This window comes from Pipra filicauda, unplaced genomic scaffold (assembly GCF_003945595.2).
Source record: "Pipra filicauda isolate LSUMZ 115617 unplaced genomic scaffold, ASM394559v2 scaffold5_size6683894_pilon, whole genome shotgun sequence".
In the NCBI taxonomy this organism is placed as follows: domain Eukaryota; kingdom Metazoa; phylum Chordata; class Aves; order Passeriformes; family Pipridae; genus Pipra; species Pipra filicauda.
In genome coordinates this window covers 4,552,335-4,578,539 of record NW_024104754.1, presented here as the reverse complement: position 1 = coordinate 4,578,539, position 26,205 = coordinate 4,552,335, and the positions used below count along the sequence as shown (strand labels likewise).

The window sequence follows — 26,205 nt, the reverse complement described above, 5'->3', positions numbered from 1 at the left end:
TACACCAAACAAGCTGTCATGTTTCTTTTGGAAGAAACTTGAAAACTTTTGTGCAAAAGAAGAAGTAGAAGAGTAATTCAAAGATAAAAAAGATTGACTGTGCAAGTGGGTTGAGTTCAGAACTTCAGCGTTTCTTTTCTTCTCCTTCATGTTTGTCTTGTAGAAAGTCAGCAATAAGTGAGCAACAAGCTCCAGATATAAAGAGGAATTACATTTCAAGCACTAATAGTGCACAAATCTCTACATAAATGTGTGTGAAGGCAATCCAAACTCATAAGTATTCTCTTGTAAACTGTACAAGAATGTAAAAGTAGAACCTAAATTAAAAGTTATCTGTTCATTCCTACTGGTCATTCCTCTTGAGAGAGAAGCAGAAATGTTTCACATGAAAAAATAAGAAAAAGTAAATTAATATATCACAGTAATTTAATTTACATGTCTGATTTTTTTTTTTTTACAGTCCCACCTAAGATTTTGATGCCTGATCATGTTCACATTAAAGCTGGAAAGAAACTGAGAATTGAAGCTCATGTATATGGGAAACCTCAGCCAGTCTGTAAATGGTTGAAAGGAGATCAAGAAGTAGTTACATCCAGTCGCCTGGCTGTGCATAAAGCAGAAAAGTCTTCTGTTCTTATCATTAAGGATGTGACTAGAAAAGATTCTGATTTTTACACTCTTACTGCAGAGAATAGCTCTGGTACTGATAGTCAGAAAATCAGAGTGACAGTCATGGGTATGTTCCATTTGATTGTTTTTCAACCCAGTTTTATACAAAGCTAGTTTTAGTATATTCCAGTGGTTGCCATTTCCTTTCATCCCTTTTTTCTTAATGTACTTTTTTTGTACAGATAAGCCAGGTCCACCACAGCCTCCATTTGATATTTCTGAAATTGATGCTGATGCTTGCACTCTTTCATGGCACATACCTCTTGAAGATGGTGGCAGCAACATTACAAACTATGTAGTTGAGAAATGTGATGTAAGCCGCGGAGACTGGGTAACAGCTTTATCTTCTGTCACAAAGACAACCTGCAGAATTGGAAAACTTATTCCTGGAGAGGAATATATGTTCCGCGTTCGTGCTGAAAATCGTTTTGGGATTTCTGAGCCGCTTGCTTCTGGCAAGATGATCGCAAGGTTCCCATTTGGTATGCTAGTTTTTGTTAGCAGTGTTTCTCTATTTAATCTTTCTAGTAAGAAAACATATAGTTGATATATATCTTTGTATTTCTTTCTAGATGTTCCTAGTGAACCAAAGAATGCACGAATTACCAAAGTCAATAAGGACTGCATTTTTGTTGCTTGGGATAAGCCAGATAGTGATGGAGGCAGTCCAATTACTGGTTATCTCATTGAACGCAAGGAAAGGAACAGTCTGCTGTGGGTGAAAGCTAATGATACAGCTGTGCGCTCCACAGAATACCCTTGTGTGGGGATCATCGAAGGTCTTGAGTATACTTTCAGAATTTATGCATTGAACAGAGCTGGAGCAAGTAAACCTAGTAAACCAACTGAGTTTGTCACAGCAAGAGCACCAGTTGGTAAGCCAAACATACCAATACAAACTACTGTTTCTCTGATCATTTTCAATATATCTGCCACTCTTTATGATCTTCAGTTTGCCCTTTTGTCTATATTTTCATGCTTACTATGACTTTACTGTGAGTGCACTGTGTGGGTATGCAGTAAATAGGAAACAGCATTATTAAAGCCATTTTTTAATATGTTAGCTCTTTTTTGGAAAAACAGACTACAAAATGTTTTCATTTGCCTTAGATCCCCCTGGAAAACCTGAAGTTATTGATGTCACTAAGAGTACTGCATCACTGGTATGGACAAGACCAAAGCATGATGGTGGTAGCAAACTAATTGGCTACTTTGTGGAAGCTTGCAAATTACCTGGTGATAAGTGGGTTCGGTGCAATACAACTCCACATCAAATACCCCTAGAAGAGTACACTGCTACTGGTTTGGAAGAAAATGCTCAGTATCAATTTAGAGCAATTGCCAAGACAGCAGTTAACATCAGCCCACCTTCAGAACCTTCTGATCCGGTGACCATTCATCCAGAAAATGGTAAGGAATGTAAAAGCATTTGATAACTCTGGTAAGAGTCTGTGCATGTTGAACTAAATCTCATGTCAAGAATGAGATGTTTATCTCTTAATACACTGATTAACCCTTAGACTGTTTCCTTTCAGTTCCTCCCAGAATAGAGTTGGATCTGTCTATGCAATCACAGCTTACAGTAAAAGCTGGAACTAATGTGCGTCTGGAGGCAAATGTATATGGCAAGCCGATGCCAACAATCACCTGGAAGAAAGAAGGAGAAGTTTTAAAGCCATCTGAAGGTGTTAAGATCACTACTAAGAGAAATCTTGCTACAGTTGAGTTGTTCAGTGTTAACAGGAAGCAAACAGGAGACTACACTATTACTGCTGAAAATGCAAGTGGATCAAAGTCAGCAACCATTAGGCTTAAAGTACTTGGTAAGCTAAAGACTGTCAATTAACAAATACTTTAATGATTGAATTATATAGCAAGAGATAGAGCTATAATAATGTGATGTTAATTGTTCTAGATAAGCCTGGTCCACCAGCTTCTGTCAAAATCAAACACATGTATGCAGATCGTGCAATGCTTTCTTGGGAGCCTCCTCTGGAAGATGGAGGTTCAGAAATTACTAACTACATTGTAGACAAGCGTGAAACAAGCAGACCGAACTGGGCCCAGGTCAGTGCCAATGTACCCATTACAAGCTGCACAGTGGAGAAACTAATAGAAGGACATGAGTACCAGTTCCGCATTTGTGCTGAAAACAAATACGGTGTTGGAGACCCTATCTTGACTGAACCAGCAGTTGCTAAGAATCCATATGGTACGTGCTTTGTGGGATACTTTCATTAGTCACTGTTTTTTTGTGTGCACTTATGAATGTGAACGTAATTTTCAAATAAATCTCCACAGATGTACCCGGACCTTGTGATCCACCAGTAATTAGCAATGTAACGAAAGACTTTATGACTGTTAGCTGGAAGCCACCAGCTGATGATGGTGGATCCCCAATAACTGGTTATATCCTCGAGAAGCGTGAAACTAAGGCTCTTAACTGGACAAAGGTAAACAGAAAGCCTGTCATTGAAAGAACTGTTAAAGCTACTGGACTCCAAGAAGGAACAGAATATGAGTACCGGGTGATAGCATTGAATAAAGCTGGACCTGGCAAGCCTAGCGCACCATCTAAAGCAGTGTATGCTCGTGATCCTCAATGTAAGCTTAAAGTCTCAGATATTTTCCATTATTATTTCCAAATACTATCATACAGCATTTGGTACAATAACTTTATGCTATTTTAATTCTCAGATCCTCCTGGCCCACCTGCTTTCCCGAAAGTGGTTGATACTACTCGTAACTCAATAAGCCTGTCATGGAGCAAACCAGCATATGATGGAGGAAGCCCTATTATTGGTTATCTAGTGGAATCAAAAAGAGCTGACACAGACAACTGGGTCAGATGCAATGTACCAAAGAATTTACAGGCTACGCAATTTGTGGTAACAGGACTGATGGAAGATACAGAGTACCAGTTCCGTGTTTATGCTGTCAATAAGATTGGATACAGTGACCCAAGTGATGTTCCTGATAAACACACTGCCAAAGACATTTTAAGTATGTTCACTGAAACCCAGTTACCTAGTTGACTTTTACTTTAATTCATGGGATGAGTTCCAAAGACAGAGTTTGTCACAGATCACGGGCGCAGATTAATTTGGAACGTTATTACTCAAAAAATGCAGGCTAAAAGCAGCTAATTTGGAAGAGCACAGGGCAGTTAGGAACAGAGTAGAATTTGGCTAGTGTCTGTTTTTTTTATTTGTATGCTTTATAGCCTTCTGCCTCCTATTTGGGTTCATCAAGATATCTTTCTTTCTCTAATTCTAAAATTAAACTTTTAAGATCTCTTTTCTATTCTTAAAACTTTCAGTCATCTTCAGGTCTTCTGAATAATTTGAAGCCAAGATTACTATTCTAAGCAGCTATGTGACACAGTATTTGATTGTATGACATTTACTCCTTAAAAGCCATGCTGGGTTTTGTATGCATTTTGCTGTATGTACCAAAGCATTGGTTCACAGAACTGTCTTGGTTCAAGAAAAGCAGTAGAGTCCAGGAGGCTTTGAAATTCCTTTGAGTTCCAAAAAAACTAGAAGACTTTCTAACATAAATGGTGGAAAAGGCAGGAAAAAAAGGAAGTGAAATCAGTGCAAAAAATGCCACATTTGCAAATTACCTTCAAACAGGAGTCAGGACACTTACTAACATTATCACAGGCATGAGAAGTTGGTTTATCTAGTGAAAATCCAGTAAAGAGGGACCTTCTGTAACAGTAACTTTGGTGATAGCTTTAAAGATGATGCTTTAATTTTATGGTTTTTTGTTAAACACACAGTTCCACCTGAAGGAGAACTTGATGCAGAACTAAGGAAAGTCCTTGTGTTGCGTGCTGGAGTCACAATGAGACTTTATGTGCCAGTAAGAGGACGTCCACCTCCAAAAATTACATGGTCTAAAGTGGGTGCCAACCTAAGAGATAGACAAGGATTAGATATCAAGTCAACTGATTTTGATACCTTCCTGCGTTGTGAAAATGTAAATAAATATGATGCTGGAAAATATGTCCTCAGTCTAGAGAACAGCTGTGGCAAAAAGGAGTACACCATTGTTGTAAAAGTACTTGGTAAGTCTCAGGGTTTTCCCCATTATAATATATTTGTTGACTTTTTAACTGATTTTTTAAAATTTTATTACTATATCAAATATGGTGGTCTTGTGTTTATGCAGATACTCCAGGCCCTCCAGTTAACCTGATTGTAAAGGAAGCATCTAAGGATTCTGCCTACATTACATGGGAACCTCCTCTAATAGATGGGGGCAGTCCAATCAAAAATTATGTTGTTGAAAAACGGGATGCAGAAAGAAAATCATGGTCCACAGTAACAACAGAATGTCCAAAGACAAGCTACAGGATAACTAACTTAGAAGAAGGCAAATCTTACTTCTTCAGAGTTTTTGCTGAAAATGAATATGGTATTGGTGATCCCTGTGAAACTCGTGATGCTGTTAAAGCTTCTGGTAGGAAAAATGGATCCACTTCACCTATTTTTTTATTCATTTTTTTATTCAAATAATGTTTATTTTTAGCTTAACTGGACACTTAGTATGATTTTCTTCCTTCTAGAAACACCTGGGCCAGTTGTGGATCTAAAAGCTTCAGCTGTAACAAAATCATCATGCAATTTGGTATGGAAAAAACCTATCAGTGATGGTGGAAGCCGTATTATTGCATATGTTGTTGAGGTCCTGGTTGGTGAAGATAAATGGCAAGAAGTCATGCGGGGAAAGAACCTCCATTTTTCAATGAGAGACCTAAAAGAAGGACAGGAATACACTTTCAGAGTGAGAGCCCAGAATGATGCTGGATATGGAACTCCATCAGAGCTCACAATTGTAGCAAGAGATGATGTTGGTGAGAAGCAAGATCATTATTTCAATGCTTCACTTACCCAAATTATATTTATTTTATATGTACTATCATTGCTATGCAGGCATACAAATCAGACACCTTTAAAACAGATCTTAATTTTACCACAAAGTTTATGCATTGTTGAATAACTGGTTTCCTTTATTTTTTACAGTGGCACCTGAACTTGACTTAAGAGATCTACCTGATTTGTGCTATATTGCTAAAGAAGGTAGCAATTTCCGTCTTAAAATCCCTATGAAAGGCAAGCCTGTCCCAACTGTAACTTGGAAGAAGGATGAAGACCAGGCACTTACTGAGAGTGGAAGAGTTGCATTTGAATCTACAGCAGTTAACACCACTCTTGTAGTACATGACTGCCAGAAAGCTGATGCTGGAAAATACACAATAACTCTGAAGAATGTTGTTGGCAGCAAGGAAGGCACTATTTTTGTGAAAGTTGTTGGCAAACCTGGCATACCAACAGGTCCAGTGAAATTTGAAGAAGTCACAGCTGATGCCATAACCTTAAAGTGGGGCCCTCCAAAAGATGATGGTGGTTCAGAAATCACTAACTATGTTCTAGAGAAGAGAGATAATGTAAACAACAAGTGGGTGACTTGTGCCTCTGCAGTCCAGAAAACCACTTTTAGAGTTACAAGACTTCATGAAGGAAATGAATATACATTCAGGATCAGGGCTGAAAATAAATATGGAGTAGGTGAAGGTCTTAAATCTGACCCTGTCATTGCAAAACATCCATTTGGTAAGTATCCATTATAATTTATGAAATTGGAAAAAAGTGTTAAAGGGGCAATATTAATTTTTAATGATAACTGCATTTTTTAAATACTGTTTAGATGTGCCAGATGCTCCTCCACCCCCCAACATTGTTGCTGTTCAGCATGAATCTGTAGCTTTAACTTGGACTGATCCCAGAAGAACTGGAGGATCACCAATCACAGGTACATCCCCAAAAACATCCCTAGTATTTAAGTTCTTAACAGTTCTTTCTCTCTGTCAAAGGGTAAGATAAAACTATCAGGTGTTTATGCTTTGAATTGAGTGATTGATTGATTGATCGATCAATTGATTGATTGATCGATCGATTGATTGATCAATTGATTGATTTCACTGTTTTGCTTCCTGTTTTTTCAATATGATTAAAAAAATTAAACATTGTGAAAATACTACCTGAGGAACAATATTTTTGCTCAGAGACAAAATATCTAACAAAAGAACTATATGTGACAATACTTGGGTCCATAAAATTAGCAATTTGCATTTACAAACATCTTGTCATTGCAATTACATACATCTATCATGTATGTCCACATCCATTTCTTAATCTGGTTTTCAGTGCTCCTCTTGCATAATGCCTATGTAACATACGTTTCACAATGCCATGAGAAATTAAGATTTCTAGAAACCTCCCCCATATTTTCATCTCATCATTTATCTTCTAGGTTATCACATTGAAGTTAAAGAAAGGAATAGTCTTCTGTGGAAGAGAGCAAATACAACACCAATAAGAATGAAAGATTTCAGAGTGACAGGGTTAACTGAAGGTCTGGAATATGAATTCAGAGTAATGGCAATCAATATGGCTGGAGTAGGTAAACCAAGTCTTCCATCTGAACCAGTTGTGGCACTTGATCCTATTGGTAAGCCATCAGCAGAATAAAAAGGAAAAATCTGAAATTTGAAATAACTTTCGTTTGACCACTATTTATTATTTTTTCTTCTAGATCCCCCTGGGAAACCTGAAGTTATCAATGTAACCAGGAACTCAGTAACACTCATTTGGACAGAACCAAAATATGATGGTGGACATAAATTAACTGGCTATATTGTTGAAAAGCGTGATTTACCCAAAAAGACTTGGACAAAAGCTAATCACGTGAATGTTCCTGACTGTGCGTTTACTGTAACTGACCTTATTGAAGGCTCCAAATATGAGTTCAGAATTAGAGCAAAGAACACAGCTGGAGCCATCAGTCCTCCATCTGAATCCACAGGAACCATAATATGCAAGGATGAATATGGTATGTAGATGGCATTGAATAGGTAGAATTTTATTTGAATAATTAATACCAAATCTCCTCTTTATTTCCCCCTGTGTTCTTGTTCTAACAATCAGGATTTTTTTGTCTGTTTTTTTTTGACAGAGGCACCAACCATTGTTCTGGATCCTCCTTTGAAAGAAGGTTTAACAGTAAAAGCAGGAGACACCATTACACTGTCTGCTATTAGTATCCGTGGCAAACCACCTCCAACTTCAGCGTGGTCAAAAGCTGGAAAAGATTTTAGACCTTCAGAGCTTGTGCACATTGAAACCAAACCAACTTCTTCTACTCTAACTGTCAAATATGCAGCCAGAAAAGATTCTGGAGAATACACAATCACTGCAACCAATCCTTTTGGCACTAAGCAGGAGAGTGTACAAGTGAAAGTTTTAGATATACCAGGACCGCCAGGGCCTATTGAGATCAGCAATGTTTCAGCAGAAAAAGCAACTCTTACATGGTCACCTCCTGCAGAAGATGGTGGATCACCAGTCAAATCATATGTTCTTGAAAAGAGAGAAACTAGTCGACTGCTCTGGACATTGGTTGCTGAAAATATTGAAACCTGTAGGCATGTTGTTAGCAAGCTCATTCAAGGAAATGAATATGTTTTCCGTGTCTCAGCAGTAAATCAATATGGCAAGGGTGAACCAGTACAATCAGAACCAGTTAAAATGGTGGATAGATTTGGTAAGTAGAACAAGCTAAGAGGTTCCAGTGAGTTTTTATTAATCTCTAAAGACTTGATTTTTGTTTTAATTGTAATTTTTCTTCCTTAACAGGTCCTCCAGGCCCTCCTGGTAAACCAGAAGTAACAAATGTGACTAAAAATACTGCCACAGTTACCTGGAAAAGGCCAGTTGATGATGGTGGAAGTGAAATCACAGGTTACCATGTGGAGCGGAGAGAAAAGAAAGGTTTAAGATGGGTTAGAGCAACAAAGAAACCAGTTTCAGATCTTAGATGCAAAGTAACTGGTCTTCTGGAAGGAAATGAATATGAATTCCGTGTCAGTGCAGAAAACAGAGCAGGAGTTGGACCACCAAGTGACACTTCAAACTCAGTCCTATGCAAAGATGTTGCATGTTAGTATCATGCCTTTTCTTTTTTGGGGGTGGGTGGGATAGGCGGGGAGCACATTCAGAGAGCATAAGAATGGCCTCCTCTGTGATGTAATGTTTTATCTTTTCCTTGCTTTTCAGACCCACCAGGTCCGCCTGCAAATCCAAGAGTGACTGATACTACAAAGACAAGTGCATCTTTAGCCTGGGGCAAGCCTCACTATGATGGTGGTCTTGACATCACTGGCTATATAGTAGAGCATCAAAAGGAAGGAGAAGAAGAATGGGTAAAAGACACTATAGGGACTGCTTTAAGAATCACTCAGTTTGTTGTAGCTCATCTGCAGACAGGAGCCAAATACAATTTCAGAATCTCTGCCATGAATGCTGCAGGTGTCGGTGAACCAGCAATAATTCCAAGTGTGGAAATCAAAGACCGAGAAGAGATTCCTGACTTTGAATTAGATGCTGAGCTAAGAAGAACTCTTGTTGTTAGAGCTGGATTAACTATTCGGATTTTTGTACCAATTAAAGGGCGTCCAACTCCAGAAGTTACATGGACAAAAGATGATGTTTCACTCAAAGGACGTGCCAGTATTGAAAATACCGACTCCTTTACGCTGTTGATTGTCACAGAGTGCACCAGATATGATGCAGGAAAATACGTAATGACTCTTGAAAATGCTGCTGGTAAGAAGACTGGCTTTGTAAATGTAAAAGTTTTGGATACACCAGGTCCACCAATAAACCTTAAGCCTAGAGAAATAACCAAGGACAGCATCACCCTCCAATGGGATATGCCTCTGGTAGATGGAGGTTCCCGTATAACAAACTATATTGTTGAGAAACGTGAATCAACTCGGAAGGCATATTCAACAGTCACAACCAACTGCCAGAAGTGTTCCTTCAAGATTCCTAATTTGGCTGAGGGATGTGAATACTATTTCAGAGTACTGGCTGAAAATGAGTATGGTATTGGTGAACCAGCTGAAACTGCAGAACCAGTGAGAGCTTCTGAGGCACCGTCCCCACCAGAGAGCCTTAATATTATGGATGTAACACGGAACTCAGTTAGCCTAGCTTGGCCGAAACCAGAACACGATGGTGGCAGCAAGATCACTGGGTATGTAATTGAAGCACAGAGAAAAGGAACCAACCAGTGGGCACACATCACCACTGTAAAAACACTGGACTGCGTAGTAAAGAATCTAACTGAAAATGAAGAGTATACTTTCCAGGTTATGGCAGTTAACAGCGCTGGAAGAAGTGCCCCAAGAGAAAGCAGACCAGTTATTATCAAGGAGCAAACTATGCTCCCAGAGTTTGACCTCCGAGCTATCTACCAGAAAACAGTCATTGCCAAAGCTGGTGACAATATCAAGATTGAAATCCCCGTACTTGGTCGTCCAAGGCCTACTGTGACCTGGAAGAAAGAAGACCAGATACTTAAGCAAACACAAAGAGTAAATTATGAAAATACTGCAACTGCAACCATACTAACCATCAATGAATGTATTCGAAGTGATAGTGGTCAATACCCACTGTCAGCCAAAAATATTGTTGGAGAAGTTAGTGAAGTAATCACAGTTCAGGTTCATGACATACCTGGGCCTCCTACTGGACCAATCAAATTTGATGAAATTTCATCTGATTTCCTAACTTTCTCATGGGAGCCTCCTTTGAATGATGGTGGTGTACCAATAAGTAACTATGTTGTAGAAATGCGTCAAACTGACAGTACCACATGGACTGAATTGGCAACTACAGTGATACGTACTACATTTAAAGCTGTTCGTCTTACTACTGGAGTTGAATATCAGTTCCGTGTTAGAGCTCAAAACAGATATGGAATTGGTCCAGCCATTACTTCAGGGTCTGTAGTTGCCAACTACCCATTTAAGGTACCTGGGCCTCCTGGCACTCCTCAGGTGATAGCAGTCACCAAAGAAACTATGACCATTAGCTGGAATGAGCCAGTTACTGATGGTGGAAGCCCTATACTGGGATATCACGTTGAAAGAAAAGAGAGAAACAGCATTCTTTGGCAGACTGTAAGTAAAATGCTGGTATCAGGCAATATCTTTAAATCATCTGGACTTACCGATGGCATTGCATATGAATTCCGTGTTATAGCAGAAAATCTAGCTGGGAAGAGTAAGCCAAGCAAGCCATCTGAGCCTGTGTTTGCCCTGGACCCGATAGATCCACCTGGTAAGCCAATACCTCTGAACATTACAAGACATGCAGTTACACTGAAGTGGACTAAACCGGAATATAATGGAGGTTTTAAGATAACTGGCTATACCGTTGAAAAAAGAGACCTTCCTAATGGCCGTTGGCTCAAGGCTAATTTCAGCAATATACTAGAGACTGAATTCACTGTAAGTGGTTTGACAGAAGACGCTGCCTATGAATTCCGTGTGATTGCTAGGAATGCTGGTGGAGCTGTTAGTCAGCCCTCTGAGCCATCAGATGCAATCACTTGTAGAGATGACATTGAAGCACCAAGGATAAAAGTGGATGCTAAATACAAAGACACCATAGTGCTGAAAGCAGGTGAACTTTTCAGACTTGAGGCTGATGTTTCAGGTCGCCCTCCACCAACTATGACATGGACAAAGGGAGAAAAAGAACTTGAAGACACAGCAAAATTAGAAATAAAAATGGCAGATTTCTCTACTGTACTTATCAATAAGGATTCCTCAAGAAGAGACGGTGGTGCTTATACACTTACTGCAACAAATCCTGGTGGCTTTGCCAAGCATATCTTCAATGTTAAAGTTCTTGATAGACCTGGTCCCCCAGAAGGGCCTTTGGCTGTGTCTGAAGTCACTGCAGAAAAGTGTGTGCTGTCATGGCTACCCCCACTGGATGACGGAGGAGCAAAGATTGACCATTATGTGGTTGAAAAACGAGAAACCAGTAGATTGGCATGGACAGCTGTAGCCACAGAAGTTCCAGTGACTAAACTGAAGGTTACTAAGCTGCTGAAGGGCAATGAGTACGTTTTCCGAGTTATGGCTGTTAACAAGTATGGAGTTGGCGAGCCTCTAGAATCAGAACCTGTTCTTGCAGTAAATCCATATGTGCCACCTGATCCACCTAAAACACCTGAAGTTACAGCAATTACAAAAGATTCCATGGTTGTCTGTTGGGGCCATCCTGATTCTGATGGTGGGAGCCCAATAACTAACTATATTGTGGAACGTCGAGACAGGGCTGGTCTACGGTGGGTGAAATGTAACAAAAGGGTTGTTACTGACTTACGTTATAAAGTGTCTGGACTAACAGAAGGCCATGAATATGAATACAGAGTCATGGCTGAAAATGCTGCTGGAGTCAGTGAGCCAAGCCCAACCAGTCCATTCTATAAAGCTTGTGATACTGTATTTAAGCCTGGTCCCCCAGGTAATCCTCGTGTTTTGGATAGCAGCAAGTCCTCAATTACAATAGCATGGAACAAACCAATATATGATGGTGGTTCAGAGATCACAGGTTACATGGTTGAGATTGCACTACCCGAAGAAGATGAGTGGAAGATTGTAACTCCACCAATAGGTCTAAAGGCCACTTCTTTTACCATCACTGATCTGAAAGAAAATCAAGAGTATAAAATAAGAATATATGCTATGAACTCTGAAGGTCTTGGAGAACCCGCTCTTGTTCCTGGGACTCCAAAAGCTGAAGAAAGAATGCTACCTCCAGAGATTGAACTTGATGCAGAACTACGTAAAGTTGTCACTCTTAGAGCCTGCTGTACTCTAAGGCTCTTTGTCCCAATTAAGGGAAGACCAGCACCTGAAGTAAAATGGACAAGAGAACATGGGGAATCTTTGGATAGAGCTAGCATTGAATCAACAAGCTCTTATACTTTACTTATCATTGAAAATGTAAATAGATTTGATAGTGGCAAATACATACTGACAGTTGAAAACAGCTCAGGTAGTAAGTCAGCATTTGTGAATGTCAGAGTTCTTGATACCCCAGGAGCACCTCAAGATTTGAAAATAAAAGAAGTTACGAAATCTTCGGTTACACTCACATGGGAACCTCCTCTTATAGATGGTGGCTCTAAAATAAAAAATTACATTGTTGAAAAGCGTGAATCGACAAGAAAAGCTTATTCAACTGTTAATGCCAATTGCCACAAGACCAGCTGGAAAGTTGATTCACTGCAAGAAGGCTGCAACTACTACTTCAGAGTCCTAGCTGAAAATGAGTATGGAATAGGCCTTCCAGTTGAAACTTCAGAATCCGTGAAAGTATCAGAAAGACCACTTCCACCAGGGAAAATAACTTTGTTGGATGTGACGAGAAATAGCGTATCCTTATCTTGGGAAAAACCTGAACATGATGGTGGTAGCAGAATTCTGGGCTACATTGTAGAAATGCAAAGCAAAGGCAGTGAAAAGTGGTCAACCTGTGCTACAGTAAAAGTTACTGAAGCCACCATCACAGGACTGATCCAAGGTGAAGAATACACCTTCCGTGTTTCAGCTCAGAATGAGAAAGGTATCAGTGATCCTCGCCAGCTGGGTATACCAGTTGTTGCAAAAGATCTTGTAATTCCACCAGCTTTCAAACTACTATTTACCACTTTCAGTGTTCTAGCAGGAGAGGACTTAAAGGTTGATGTTCCTTTTGTTGGTCGACCCAAACCAGCAGTGCTTTGGCATAAAGACAATGTGGCATTGAAGCAGACTACAAGAGTAAATGCAGAAAGTTCAGAAAACAACACAGTGTTAACAATAAAAGAAGCCTGCAGAGAAGATGTGGGGACATATTTAGTTAAACTTACAAACTCTGCTGGTGAAGCAACTGAGACCCTAAATATTGTTGTCCTTGACAAACCAGGACCTCCAACTGGACCAGTAAAAGTAGATGAAGTAACAGCAGATAGTATTACCATTTCCTGGGAACCACCCAAGTATGATGGTGGTAGCTCTATCAATAATTACATTGTAGAGAGAAGAGACACTTCTACCACAACTTGGCACATTGTGTCAGCTACAGTTGCAAGAACAACTATAAAAGCATGTCGTTTAAAGACTGGCTGTGAATATCAGTTCAGAATCGCAGCTGAAAACAGATATGGGAAGAGTACATATCTCACTTCAGAGTCAATCATAGCCCAATACCCATTTAAAGTTCCCGGTCCACCTGGAACACCTTTTGTAACAAATATCTCAAAAGACAGCATGGTGGTACAATGGAATGAACCAGTCAATGATGGTGGTAGCAGGATCATTGGGTATCATTTGGAGCGTAAAGAAAGAAACAGCATTCTGTGGGCTAAACTGAATAAAACACCTATTCCAGATACCAAATTTAAGACAACTGGTCTTGAGGAAGGTCTTGAATATGAGTTCAGAGTCTATGCAGAAAACATAGTGGGAATTGGAAAGGCAAGTAGAGGATCTGAATGCTATACTGCACGTGATCCATGTGACCCTCCAGGTCGTCCAGAACCTGTAATTGTCACAAGAAGCTCAGTAACACTTCAGTGGAAGAAACCTATATATGATGGTGGAAGTAAGATCACAGGCTATGTTGTTGAAAAGAAGGAATTACCTGATGGCCGTTGGATGAAAGCAAGTTTTACAAATGTCATTGATACTCAATTTGAAGTAACTGGTCTAGTCGAAAACCAGAGATATGAGTTCCGTGTTATAGCACGAAATGCTGCAGGTGTTTTCAGTGAACCGTCTGAGAGCTCAGGGGCAATTACAGCAAGAGATGAAGTAGAACCACCCCATATAAGCATGGATCCAAAATACAAAGACACTATTGTAGTGAACGCTGGTGAGTCATTCAAGCTTGATGCTGATGTTCATGGCAAACCAATACCTTCCATTCAGTGGTTAAAAGGCGATCATGAGCTGACAAGCACTGCTCGCATGGAAATAAAAAGCACCGATTTCGCAACAAGCCTTAGTGTGAAGGAAGCCACAAGAGTTGACAGTGGTCAGTACGTCCTACTGGCAAAGAACGTTGCAGGTGAAAAGAAGGTTCCTGTTAACGTCAAAGTTCTTGATAGACCTGGACCACCAGAAGGACCTGTTGAGATTACCGGTGTTACTGCTGAAAAATGCACATTGTCATGGAAACCACCGCTACAGGATGGTGGTAGTGAAATTTCACACTACGTTGTAGAAAAAAGGGAAACCAGTCGCTTGGTGTGGACTGTCGTTGACTCAAATGTGCAAACCCTAAATTGCAAAGTTACAAAACTTTTAGAAGGAAATGAGTATGTTTTCCGCATCATGGCAGTAAATAAATATGGTGTTGGTGAACCCCTTGAATCTGAACCAGTACTCGCAAAGAACCCATTTTCGGTGCCACTTCCACCAAAGGCACCAGAAGTCACAGCCGTTACCAAGGATTCTATGATAGTTGTATGGGAAAGGCCAGCCTCAGATGGTGGTAGTGAAATCCTAGGTTACGTTCTTGAAAAACGAGATAAGGAAGGTATTCGCTGGACAAGATGTAACAAACGCCTGATCAGTGAACTACGATACAGAGTGACTGGTCTTATAGAAAATCATGATTATGAGTACAGAGTTTCAGCTGAAAATGCTGCTGGTCTTAGTGAACCAAGCCCACCTTCCACTTACTACAAAGCATGCGATCCTATTTACAAGCCAGGTCCACCCAATAATCCCAAAGTTGTGGATGTTACAAGATCTTCAGTCTTCCTTTCGTGGGGTAAACCTATCTATGATGGTGGCTCTGAAATTCAGGGATACATTGTGGAAAAATGTGATGTAAGTGATGGTGAATGGAAAATCTGTACTCCCGCAACTGGAATTAAGAATACCCACATGGAAGTAGAAAAATTAGTGGAAAAACATGAATACAAATTCCGCATATGTGCAGTTAATAAAGCAGGAGTTGGAGAGCATGCAGATGTTCCTGGTTCTGTTATTGTAGAAGAAAAGATGGAGGCACCAGACCTTGACCTTGACATGGAATTAAGGAAGGTTGTAAATGTGAGGGCAGGAGGTTCCTTAAGATTGTTTGTTCCCATCAGAGGTCGTCCAACACCTGAAGTAAAATGGGGTAAAGTGGATGGTGACATCAGAGAAGCAGCTATTATTGATACCACTAGCAGCTTTACTTCCCTTGTTCTAGACAATGTTAACAGATTTGATACTGGAAAGTATACTCTGACCTTGGAAAACAGCAGTGGAACAAAGTCTGCCTTTGTCAGCGTAAGAGTACTGGATACCCCGAGTGCACCTGTTAATTTAAAGATCAGAGAGATCACTAAAGACTCTGTTTCACTTTCATGGGAGCCTCCTCTCTTGGATGGTGGAGCAAAAATAAAGAATTTCATTATTGAAAAGCGTGAAGCAACAAGAAAGGCATATGCAGCTGTTGTAACCAACTGCCACAAGACTTCATGGAAAGTAGATCAACTTCAGGAGGGCTGCTATTACTTCTTTAGAATTTCTGCTGAGAATGAATATGGAATTGGCCTCCCTGCAGAAACCAGTGACCCAGTTAAAGTTGCTGAAGTTCCACAGCCTCCTGGGAAAATAACAGTGGATGATGTCACAAGAAACAGTGTCTCACTAAGCTGGGCAAAACCGGAACATGATGGTGGTAGCAAAATCATACAATACATTGTTGAAATGCAAGCAAAGGGTAGTGAGAAGTGGTCAGAGTGTGCTCGTGTAAAGACACTTGAAGCAGTTATTACTAACCTAACTCAAGGGGAAGAATATCTTTTTAGAGTAATGGCTGTAAATGAAAAGGGTAAGAGTGATCCTAGAGCACTTGCAGTTCCAATAGTTGCCAAAGACCTAGTGATTGAACCTGATGTTAGACCTGCTTTTCACAGTTACAGTGTTCAAGTGGGACAAGATCTGAAAGTAGAAATACCAATTGCAGGTCGACCTAAACCAACTGTTACCTGGGTAAAAGATGGCCAGCCATTAAGGCAGACAACAAGAATCAATGTAAGCGATTCAGCTGATCTCACTATACTGAATCTTAAGGAAACTAGCAAAGAGGACAGTGGCACTTACGAAATCACTGTGGCTAATGTTGTTGGGCAAAAGTCTGCCTCTATTGACATTATAACTCTAGACAAACCTGACCCTCCAGTAGGGCCTGTGAAGTTTGATGAAATAAGTGCAGAAAGTATTACCCTATCATGGAACCCCCCAGCATACACAGGAGGCTGCCAAATCACCAACTATGTTGTTCACAAGAGAGATACAACAACCACTGTATGGGAAACAGTTTCAGCTACTGTTGCAAGAACTACACTGAAAGTGACTAAACTGAAAACTGGTTCAGAATACCAGTTCAGAATATTTGCTGAGAACAGGTATGGGCAGAGTTTTGCATTGGAATCTGCACCAGTTGTAGCGCAGTACCCCTACAAGGAACCAGGACCTCCTGGCACACCATTTGTGACAACGGTTACAAAAGACTCCATGGTTGTACAGTGGCATGAACCAGTAAATGATGGTGGCAGTAGAGTGTTGGGCTACCATCTTGAGAGAAAGGAGAAAAACAGCATTTTATGGACTAAAGTGAACAAGACTATTATTCAGGACACAAGTTTTAAGACAAATAACCTTGAAGAAGGAATTGAATATGAATTTCGAGTTTCTGCAGAAAATATTGTTGGTGTAGGCAGAACAAGTAAAGTTTCTGAGTGCTATGTAGCTCGTGATCCATGTGATCCTCCAGGTCGCCCAGAAGCTATAATAATAAAAAGAAGCTCTATTACTCTACAATGGACCAAACCAGAATATGATGGTGGAAGTAAGATTACTGGTTATATTGTAGAGAAACGTGACTTACCAGATGGTCGCTGGATGAAAGCCAGCTTCACAAATATCATTGAAACTCAGTTCACTGTAACAGGGCTTACTGAAGACCAAAGATATGAATTTAGAGTAATTGCGAAGAATGCTGCAGGTGCAATAAGCAAACCTTCTGACAGTACAGGTCCAATAACAGCAAGGGATGAAGTTGAACTTCCACGAATTTCAATGGATCCAAAGTACAAAGACACAATTGTTGTAAATGCTGGTGAAACATTCAGACTTGAGGCTGATGTTCACGGAAAGCCACTACCAACCATTAAGTGGTACAAAGGAGATAAAGAGCTTGAGGAAACTTCTAGATGTGAAATAAAGAACACAGATTTCAGTGCATTAATAGTTGTAAAAGATGCCATTAGAGTTGATGGTGGACAGTACATTTTAGAAGCCTCTAATGTTGCTGGAACAAAGACAGTAACAGTAAACGTAAAAGTCCTGGACAGGCCAGGACCTCCAGAGGGTCCAGTCCAAGTGACAGGAGTCACAGCTGAAAAATGTGCATTGGCGTGGGCTCCTCCTCTTCATGATGGTGGCAGTGATATTTCTCATTATATTGTAGAGAAGAGAGAAACTAGTCGCTTGGCATGGACTGTGGTTGCTTCAGAGGTTTTACCTACAATGCTGAAAGTAACAAAACTCTTGGAAGGAAATGAGTATGTCTTCCGTATTATGGCAGTTAACAAATATGGGGTTGGGGAGCCATTAGAATCTGTGCCAGTGATGATGAAAAATCCATTTGTGGTTCCTGGACCACCAAAGGCCTTGGAAATTACCAACATCACAAAGGATTCTATGACTGTCTGCTGGACCCGTCCGGATAGTGATGGTGGTAGTGAAATCGTAGGTTACATTGTAGAAAAGAGAGACCGAGCAGGCATCAGATGGATAAAATGCAATAAACGGCGAATTACAGATTTGCGATTAAGAGTTACAGGATTAACAGAGGATCATGAATATGAATTTAGAGTTTCTGCTGAAAATGCTGCTGGAGTGGGTGAACCAAGCCAAGTTTCTCCTTACTTTAAAGCTTGTGACCCAATGTTCAAGCCTGGCCCTCCAACAAATACCCATGTTGTGGATACCACCAAAAGTTCAGTTCTACTTGGTTGGAGTAAACCTATTTATGATGGTGGTTGTGAAATCCAGGGATACCTTGTAGAAATCTGTAAGGCAGATGAAGATGAATGGTCACTTGTTACACCACAAACAGGTATACGTGCCACTCGATTTGAAATCAAAAAGCTTACTGAACATCAAGAATACAAATTACGAGTGTGCGCTCTCAACAAGATTGGTGTAGGAGAGGCTGCATCAGTTCCTGGCACTATTAAACCAGAAGACAAACTTGAAGCTCCAGAACTTGATATTGATTCAGAGCTAAGGAAGGGTATAGTGGTTAGAGCTGGTGGGTCTGCTAGGATTCACATACCATTCAGGGGACGACCAACACCAGACATCGCATGGTCCCGAGAAGAAGGTGAATTCACAGAAAAGGTTCAGATTGATAAAGGCATAAATTTCACACAACTTTCAATTGACAACTGTGATAGAAATGATGCTGGAAAGTATATTCTTAAGTTGGAGAACAGCAGCGGTTCTAAATCTGCATTTGTTACACTTAAAGTCTTGGACACACCAGGACCACCACAAAACTTAGTGGTAAAAGATATAAAGAAGGATTCTGCTGTATTATCTTGGGAACCACCCATTATTGATGGTGGTGCCAAGGTAAAGAACTATGTAATAGACAAGCGTGAGTCAACCAGGAAGGCATTTGCAAATGTAAGTGCTAAGTGTGGCAAGACAAGTTTTAAAGTTGAAAATCTTACAGAAGGAGCAATTTATTACTTCAGAGTTATGGCTGAAAATGAATTTGGAATTGGTGTTCCAGTTGAAACCAGGGATGCTGTCAAAGCCTCAGAGCCACCTCTGCCTCCTGGGAAAGTATTACTCACTGATGTGACTCAGAGAAGTGCATCACTTACATGGGAAAAACCTGAACATGATGGAGGTAGCAGAATTTTGGGATACATTGTTGAAATGCTGCCTAAAGGAACAGAAAAATGGAGTGTTGTTAGTGAGTCCAAAACATGCAACGCAGTGGTGTCTGGTTTGAGTCCAGGACAGGAATATCAATTCCGTGTGATTGCCTACAATGAAAAAGGAAAAAGTGATCCTAGAGCACTTGGAATTCCTGTGATAGCTAAAGACTTGACAATTGAGCCAAGTTTCAAACTGATGTTTAATACATACAGTGTACAAGCTGGAGAAGATCTAAAAGTAGAAGTACCATTTATAGGTAGACCCAAACCTACTATTACTTGGACAAAAGATGAGCAGCCACTGAAACAGACAACCAGAATAAATATTCAGGATACAACAACATCAACGATCTTACATATTAAAGAAAGCAACAAGGAAGACTTTGGTAAATATACAGTAACAGCAACAAATGCAGCAGGTACAGCAACAGAGCATCTGAGCATAATTGTACTGGAAAAGCCTGGCCCACCACGGGGACCTGTCCGATTTGACGAAGTTAGTGCAGACTTTGTTGTTTTATCATGGGATCCACCTGATTATACTGGCGGCTGTCAGATAAGCAACTATATAGTAGAAAAGCGTGACACAAGCACTACCACATGGAGCATTGTGTCAGCAACTGTTGCAAGAACAACTATCAAAGCAACAAAGCTTAAAACAGGTACTGAATACCAGTTCAGGATTACTGCTGAAAATAGATATGGAAAGAGCTCTCCTTTGGCTTCTAAACCAATTGTTGTACAATACCCCTACAAGGTGCCTGGACCACCTGGAACCCCATTTGTAACAGCAACTTCCAAAGACCATATGATTGTACAGTGGCATGAACCAGTTAATGATGGAGGAAGCAAAGTTCTTGGCTACCATCTTGAGCGTAAAGATAAGAACAGCATTCTTTGGACAAAACAGAACAAGTCACTCATTACCGACACCAAATATAAAACAGATGGTCTTGAAGAAGGTCTTGAATATGAGTTCAGAGTTTCTGCTGAAAACATTGTTGGCATTGGCAAAGTCAGCAAAGTATCAGAACTGTATGTTGCCCGAGATCCTTGCGACCCACCTGGCCGCCCAGATGCCATTGTTGTTACAAGAAGTAATATTACACTGCAGTGGAAAAAACCAGAATATGATGGTGGAAGCAAAATAACTGGTTATATTGTAGAAAAGAAAGAACTACCAGATGGTCGCTGGATGAAAGCCAGCTTTACAAATGTGCTGGAAACAGAATTTACAGTAAGTGGTCTTGTTGAAAACCAACGATATGAATTTAGAGTAATTGCAAGAAATGCAGCAGGTTGCTTGAGTGAACCATCTGAAAGTACAGGGCCCATTACTGCCAGAGATGAAATTGAAGCACCAGGGGCTTCATTGGATCCTAAATACAGAGATGTCATTGTTGTTCATGCTGGAGAAACCTTTGTTCTTGAAGCCGATATCCATGGCAAACCTATTCCTGACATTTCATGGTCAAAAGATGGTAAAGACCTTGAAGAAGCAACTGCAAGAATGGAAATTAAATCCACCATTCAGAAAACAACTCTCACTGTCAAAGACTGTATAAGAGTAGATGGAGGTCACTATACTCTTAACCTCAAAAATGTTGGTGGCACCAAATCTATACCAATCACTGTAAAAGTGCTTGACAGACCAGGACCTCCAGAAGGACCTTTGAAGGTTACAGGTGTCACTGCAGAAAAATGCTACTTGTCATGGGCTCCACCATTACAGGATGGTGGTTCTAATATTTCACATTATATCATTGAGAAGAGAGAGACAAGCAGACTTTCATGGACACAAGTAGCAACAGATGTGCAGGCTCTTAACCTCAAAGTAACCAGACTCCTTCCTGGCAATGAGTACATTTTCCGTGTAATGGCTGTGAATAAATACGGAATTGGAGAGCCCTTGGAATCTGAACCAATTGTGGCTCGTAATCCATACAAACCCCCTGGTCCTCCTTCAACACCTGAAGTTTCAGCAATCACAAAAGATTCTATGGTGGTGACATGGGGTCGCCCAGAAGACAATGGAGGAGCTGAAATTGAAGGTTACATACTTGAAAAACGAGACAAAGATGGTATCCGGTGGACCAAATGCAATAAGAAAAGGCTGACAGACTTGCGATTCAGAGCAACAGGTCTTACTGATGGGCATTTCTATGAATTTAGAGTTTCTGCTGAAAATGCTGCGGGGGTAGGGGAACCCAGTGAGCCATCCATTTTCTATCGTGCTTGTGATGTATTATATCCCCCAGGTCCACCCACCAATCCAAAGGTTACAGATACTTCCAGGTCATCAGTTTCCCTTGCCTGGAGTAAGCCTATTTATGATGGTGGTGCTCCTGTTAAGGGATATGTAGTAGAAGTAAAAGAAGCTGCCGCTGATGAATGGACTACCTGCACCCCACCAACAGGCCTACAAGCAAAACAGTTCACCGTGACCAAACTAAAAGAGAACCAGGAATATAACTTCCGAATCTGTGCCGTCAACTCAGAAGGAGTAGGAGAACCTGCTACTATACCTGGTGCAGTCTTAGCAGAGGACAAGATTGAACCTCCTGAAATTGAACTTGATGCAGATCTCAGAAAAGTAGTCACTGTACGTGCTAGTGGTACATTACGCCTGTTTGTCACCATCAAAGGAAGACCAGAACCTGAAGTTAAATGGGAGAAAGCAGAAGGAACAATTAGTGAGCGAGCTCAGATTGAAGTTACCAGTTCCTATACAATGCTGGTCATTGACAATGTCAATAGATTTGATAGTGGTAGATACAATCTTACATTAGAGAACAACAGTGGTAAAAAATCAGCTTTTGTTAATGTCAGAGTGCTTGATACACCTAGTGCACCTATAAACCTGACAATCAGAGAAGTGAAAAAAGATTTTGTAACTTTAGCCTGGGAACCACCACTTATTGATGGTGGAGCTAAAATTACCAACTATGTAGTTGAAAAGCGAGAATCCACAAGAAAGGCTTATGCTACAGTTACAAACAACTGCACTAAGAATTCCTTCAAGATTACTCAACTACAAGAAGGATGTAGTTATTACTTCCGGGTTCTAGCTGTAAATGAATATGGGGTTGGCTTACCAGCAGAAACAGCTGACCCAATTAAGGTGTCTGAACCACCTTCTCCACCTGCAAAGGTCATGCTTGTTGATGTGACTCGCAACTCTGTTTCAATTAAATGGGAAAAGCCAGAGAGTGATGGTGGCAGTAAAATTACTGGTTATGTAGTAGAAATGCAAACTAAAGGAAGTGTAAAATGGACTGCATGCACGCAGGTGAAAACATTAGAAGCAACAATAACAGGCTTAAGTATGGGAGAAGAGTACAGTTTCAGAGTGATTGCTGTTAATGAAAAAGGAAAAAGTGATCCAAGAGAACTTGGTGTCCCGGTCATTGCAAAAGATATTGAAATCCAGCCCTCTGTTGAGCTCCTTTTCAACACATTCACTGTGAAAGCTGGAGATGATCTTAAGATCGATATTCCATTCAGAGGGCGACCTCTTCCAACTGTTAGCTGGAAGAAGGATGGGAATCCCTTAAAACAGACAACCAGGGTAAATGTTGAGACATCAAAGACTTCAACTTCACTGTCCATCAAGGAAGCTTCACATGAAGATTTGGGACATTATGAATTACATCTTTCAAATACTGCAGGATCAACAACAACTTCTTTAACTGTAGTTGTTCTTGACAGACCAGGGCCACCAACTGATGTTCATATTGATGAAGTTAGTGCTGATAGTGTAACATTGTCTTGGAAACCTCCAGAATATGATGGTGGGTGCCATATTAGCAATTACATTGTGGAGAAGAGAGACACTACCACAACAACATGGGAGGTAGTATCTGCAGCAGTTGCAAGAACATCAATTAAAGTATCTCGACTCATCACTGGATCTGAATATCAGTTCCGTATTTGTGCAGAAAACCGCTATGGGAAAAGCACTTACACTAATTCTCCTTCTGTTGTAGCAGAGTATCCATTTAAGCCTCCAGGTCCACCTGGTACTCCTCACGTGGCACACGCAACTAAAGCTTTCATGATTGTAACGTGGCAGGTACCAGTTAATGATGGAGGTAGCGTAGTACTAGGATATCACTTGGAGCGTAAGGAAAGAAGCAGCATTCTCTGGACAAAAGTCAACAAGAGCCTTATAACTGATACACAAATGAAAGTTACAGGTCTTGATGAAGGACTGCTATATGAATATCGTGTGTATGCAGAAAACATTGCTGGAATAGGCAAATGCAGTAAATCATGTGAACCAGTTGCTGCAAGAGATCCATGTGATCCTCCTGGTCAACCAGAAGTTATTAATATTACAAGAACATCTGTCTCACTGAAGTGGACTAAACCAGAATATGATGGTGGAGCTAAAGTAACAGGATATATTATTGAACGCAGAGAGCTACCAGATGGTCGCTGGCTAAAATGTAATTTTACTAATGTGCAAGAAACATACTTTGACGTAGGTGGACTTACGGAAGACCAGCGATATGAATTCCATGTGATTGCAAAGAATGCTGCTGGACTCTTCAGTCAGCCATCTGAATCAACTGGACCTGTGACCGTAAAAGATGATGTAGAGGCTCCAAGAATTATGATGGATGCCAAATTCAGGGATGTTGTAGTTGTGAAAGCTGGAGAAGTGTTTAAAGTCAATGCTGATATTGCAGGTCGGCCAATACCTGTGGTTTCATGGACAAAGGATGGTAAGGAGCTTGAAGGAAAAGCTAGAGTTGAAATAGTCTCAACAGATTATACAACTGCAATAACCATTAAGGACTGTATCCGAAGTGATTCAGGACAGTATGTACTAACATTACAAAATGTTGCAGGAACAAAATCTTTGGCAATTAATTGCAAAGTACTTGACAGACCTGGCCCACCTGCAGGCCCATTAGAAATAAAAGGCCTTACTGCTGAAAAGTGCCATTTATCATGGGGACCCCCTCAAGAAAATGGTGGTGCAGATATTGATTATTATATTGTGGAAAAACGTGAGACCAGCAGAATTGCATGGACACTTTGTGAAGGAGAGCTTAGAACAACATCCTGTAAAGTGACAAAATTACTAAAGGGTAATGAGTATATTTTCAGAGTGATGGGAGTTAACAAATACGGTGTTGGTGAGCCTCTAGAAAGTGTTGCTGTCAAAGCCCTAGACCCATTTACAGTTCCAAGTCCACCTACATCTTTAGAGATTACCAGTGTGAGCAAAGATTCGATAACTCTGTGCTGGGCAAGACCTGAGTCTGATGGAGGCAGTGAGATCTCTGGCTACGTAATTGAAAGGCGTGAGAAAACCAGCCTAAGATGGATTCGTGTAAACAAAAAGCCAGTTTATGATTTAAGAGTGAAATCATCTGGTCTCCGTGAAGGATGTGAATATGAATTCCGGGTTTATGCAGAAAATGCTGCTGGCCTCAGTCTCCCAAGTGAAACCACACCATTGATTAAAGCAGAAGATCCAATCTTCTTGCCATCACCCCCATCTAAACCTAAGATTATGGATTCTACAAGGTCAAATATCACAATTGGTTGGACAAAGCCACTGTTTGATGGAGGTGCCCCAGTAACAGGATACACTGTTGAATACAAGAAAACTGATGAAACTGACTGGACAACTGCTATTCAGAATTTAAGAGGCACAGAATATACTATAAGTGGATTAGTATCAGGCTCTGAGTATGTTTTTAGAGTGAAATCTATTAACAAAATGGGTGTCAGTGAACCAAGTGATGTCTCAGAACCTCAGCTGGCAAAAGAAAGAGAGGAAGAACCTGCTTTTGATATTGACAGTGAAATGCGGAAGACTTTAATTGTAAGGGCTGGTGGATCATTCACAATGACTGTTCCTTTCAGAGGCAAACCAGTCCCAAATGTAACATGGAACAAACCAGACACTGATCTCCGTGTACGAGCAAGCATTGACACTTCAGATAATTGTACATCTCTCACTATTGAAAAAGCAACAAGGAATGATTCTGGAAAATACACGTTAACACTACAAAACATCCTGAACACTGCTACGTTGACTTTAATTGTCAAAGTTCTTGATACTCCTGGCCCACCATCTAATATTGCAACAAAAGACATAACTAAAGAATCTGCTGTGTTATCCTGGGATGTTCCTGAAAATGATGGCGGAGCACCTGTAAAGAACTATGTTATTGAAAAACGAGAAGCTAGCAAAAAAGCATGGGTCACTGTGACAAACAATTGTCATCGCCTGTCCTACAAAGTGACTGGTTTGCAAGAAGGTGGCATTTACTACTTCCGGGTCTCTGGAGAAAATGAGTATGGTGTTGGAGTGCCTTCTGAGACCAAGGAAGGAACAAAAATAACAGGTATGTCTTACTATGAAAAAATATTTTTTTAATGCTTTATATGTTTTAAAGTTTTTATTTTGAAATAATGTAAAAAAGTTTTAAATCCACTAACAGTAAAATAGGTCATTTTTTTGTAGGTTTGTCTGTGGTTTAAGAAATGAAAAAGGGATAAATAATAGCTTGAATTTTAAATTCTGTTTGCATTCTACTTAAAGTATTTCTAATACACAAATTTGTAAAATATATAAATTTGAACCAGATGGCATTCCCGTGTAATTACTAATATAAAAAGTAAATACTTTCTATATTGTTTAACCTGTTGCAT

At 40.3% G+C, this 26,205-nt stretch overlaps 1 protein-coding gene across 1 annotated transcript in view; it reads left to right on the top strand.

Annotated features, from left to right (window-relative positions):
- TTN (titin) overlaps nucleotides 1–26,205 on the top strand; it is a 239,103-nt gene that overhangs the window by 184,497 nt on the left and 28,401 nt on the right. Inside the window, exons 248-265 of the mRNA XM_039387980.1 lie at nucleotides 461–736; nucleotides 852–1,151; nucleotides 1,242–1,544; nucleotides 1,780–2,079; nucleotides 2,205–2,492; nucleotides 2,585–2,881; nucleotides 2,971–3,273; nucleotides 3,367–3,672; nucleotides 4,454–4,741; nucleotides 4,846–5,136; nucleotides 5,243–5,530; nucleotides 5,700–6,290; nucleotides 6,385–6,489; nucleotides 6,991–7,188; nucleotides 7,273–7,569; nucleotides 7,693–8,280; nucleotides 8,373–8,675; nucleotides 8,793–25,898. Of these exons, the coding sequence (XP_039243914.1) occupies nucleotides 461–736; nucleotides 852–1,151; nucleotides 1,242–1,544; nucleotides 1,780–2,079; nucleotides 2,205–2,492; nucleotides 2,585–2,881; nucleotides 2,971–3,273; nucleotides 3,367–3,672; nucleotides 4,454–4,741; nucleotides 4,846–5,136; nucleotides 5,243–5,530; nucleotides 5,700–6,290; nucleotides 6,385–6,489; nucleotides 6,991–7,188; nucleotides 7,273–7,569; nucleotides 7,693–8,280; nucleotides 8,373–8,675; nucleotides 8,793–25,898 (22,428 nt within the window). The remainder of the gene's footprint in view (nucleotides 1–460; nucleotides 737–851; nucleotides 1,152–1,241; nucleotides 1,545–1,779; nucleotides 2,080–2,204; nucleotides 2,493–2,584; nucleotides 2,882–2,970; nucleotides 3,274–3,366; nucleotides 3,673–4,453; nucleotides 4,742–4,845; nucleotides 5,137–5,242; nucleotides 5,531–5,699; nucleotides 6,291–6,384; nucleotides 6,490–6,990; nucleotides 7,189–7,272; nucleotides 7,570–7,692; nucleotides 8,281–8,372; nucleotides 8,676–8,792; nucleotides 25,899–26,205) is intronic.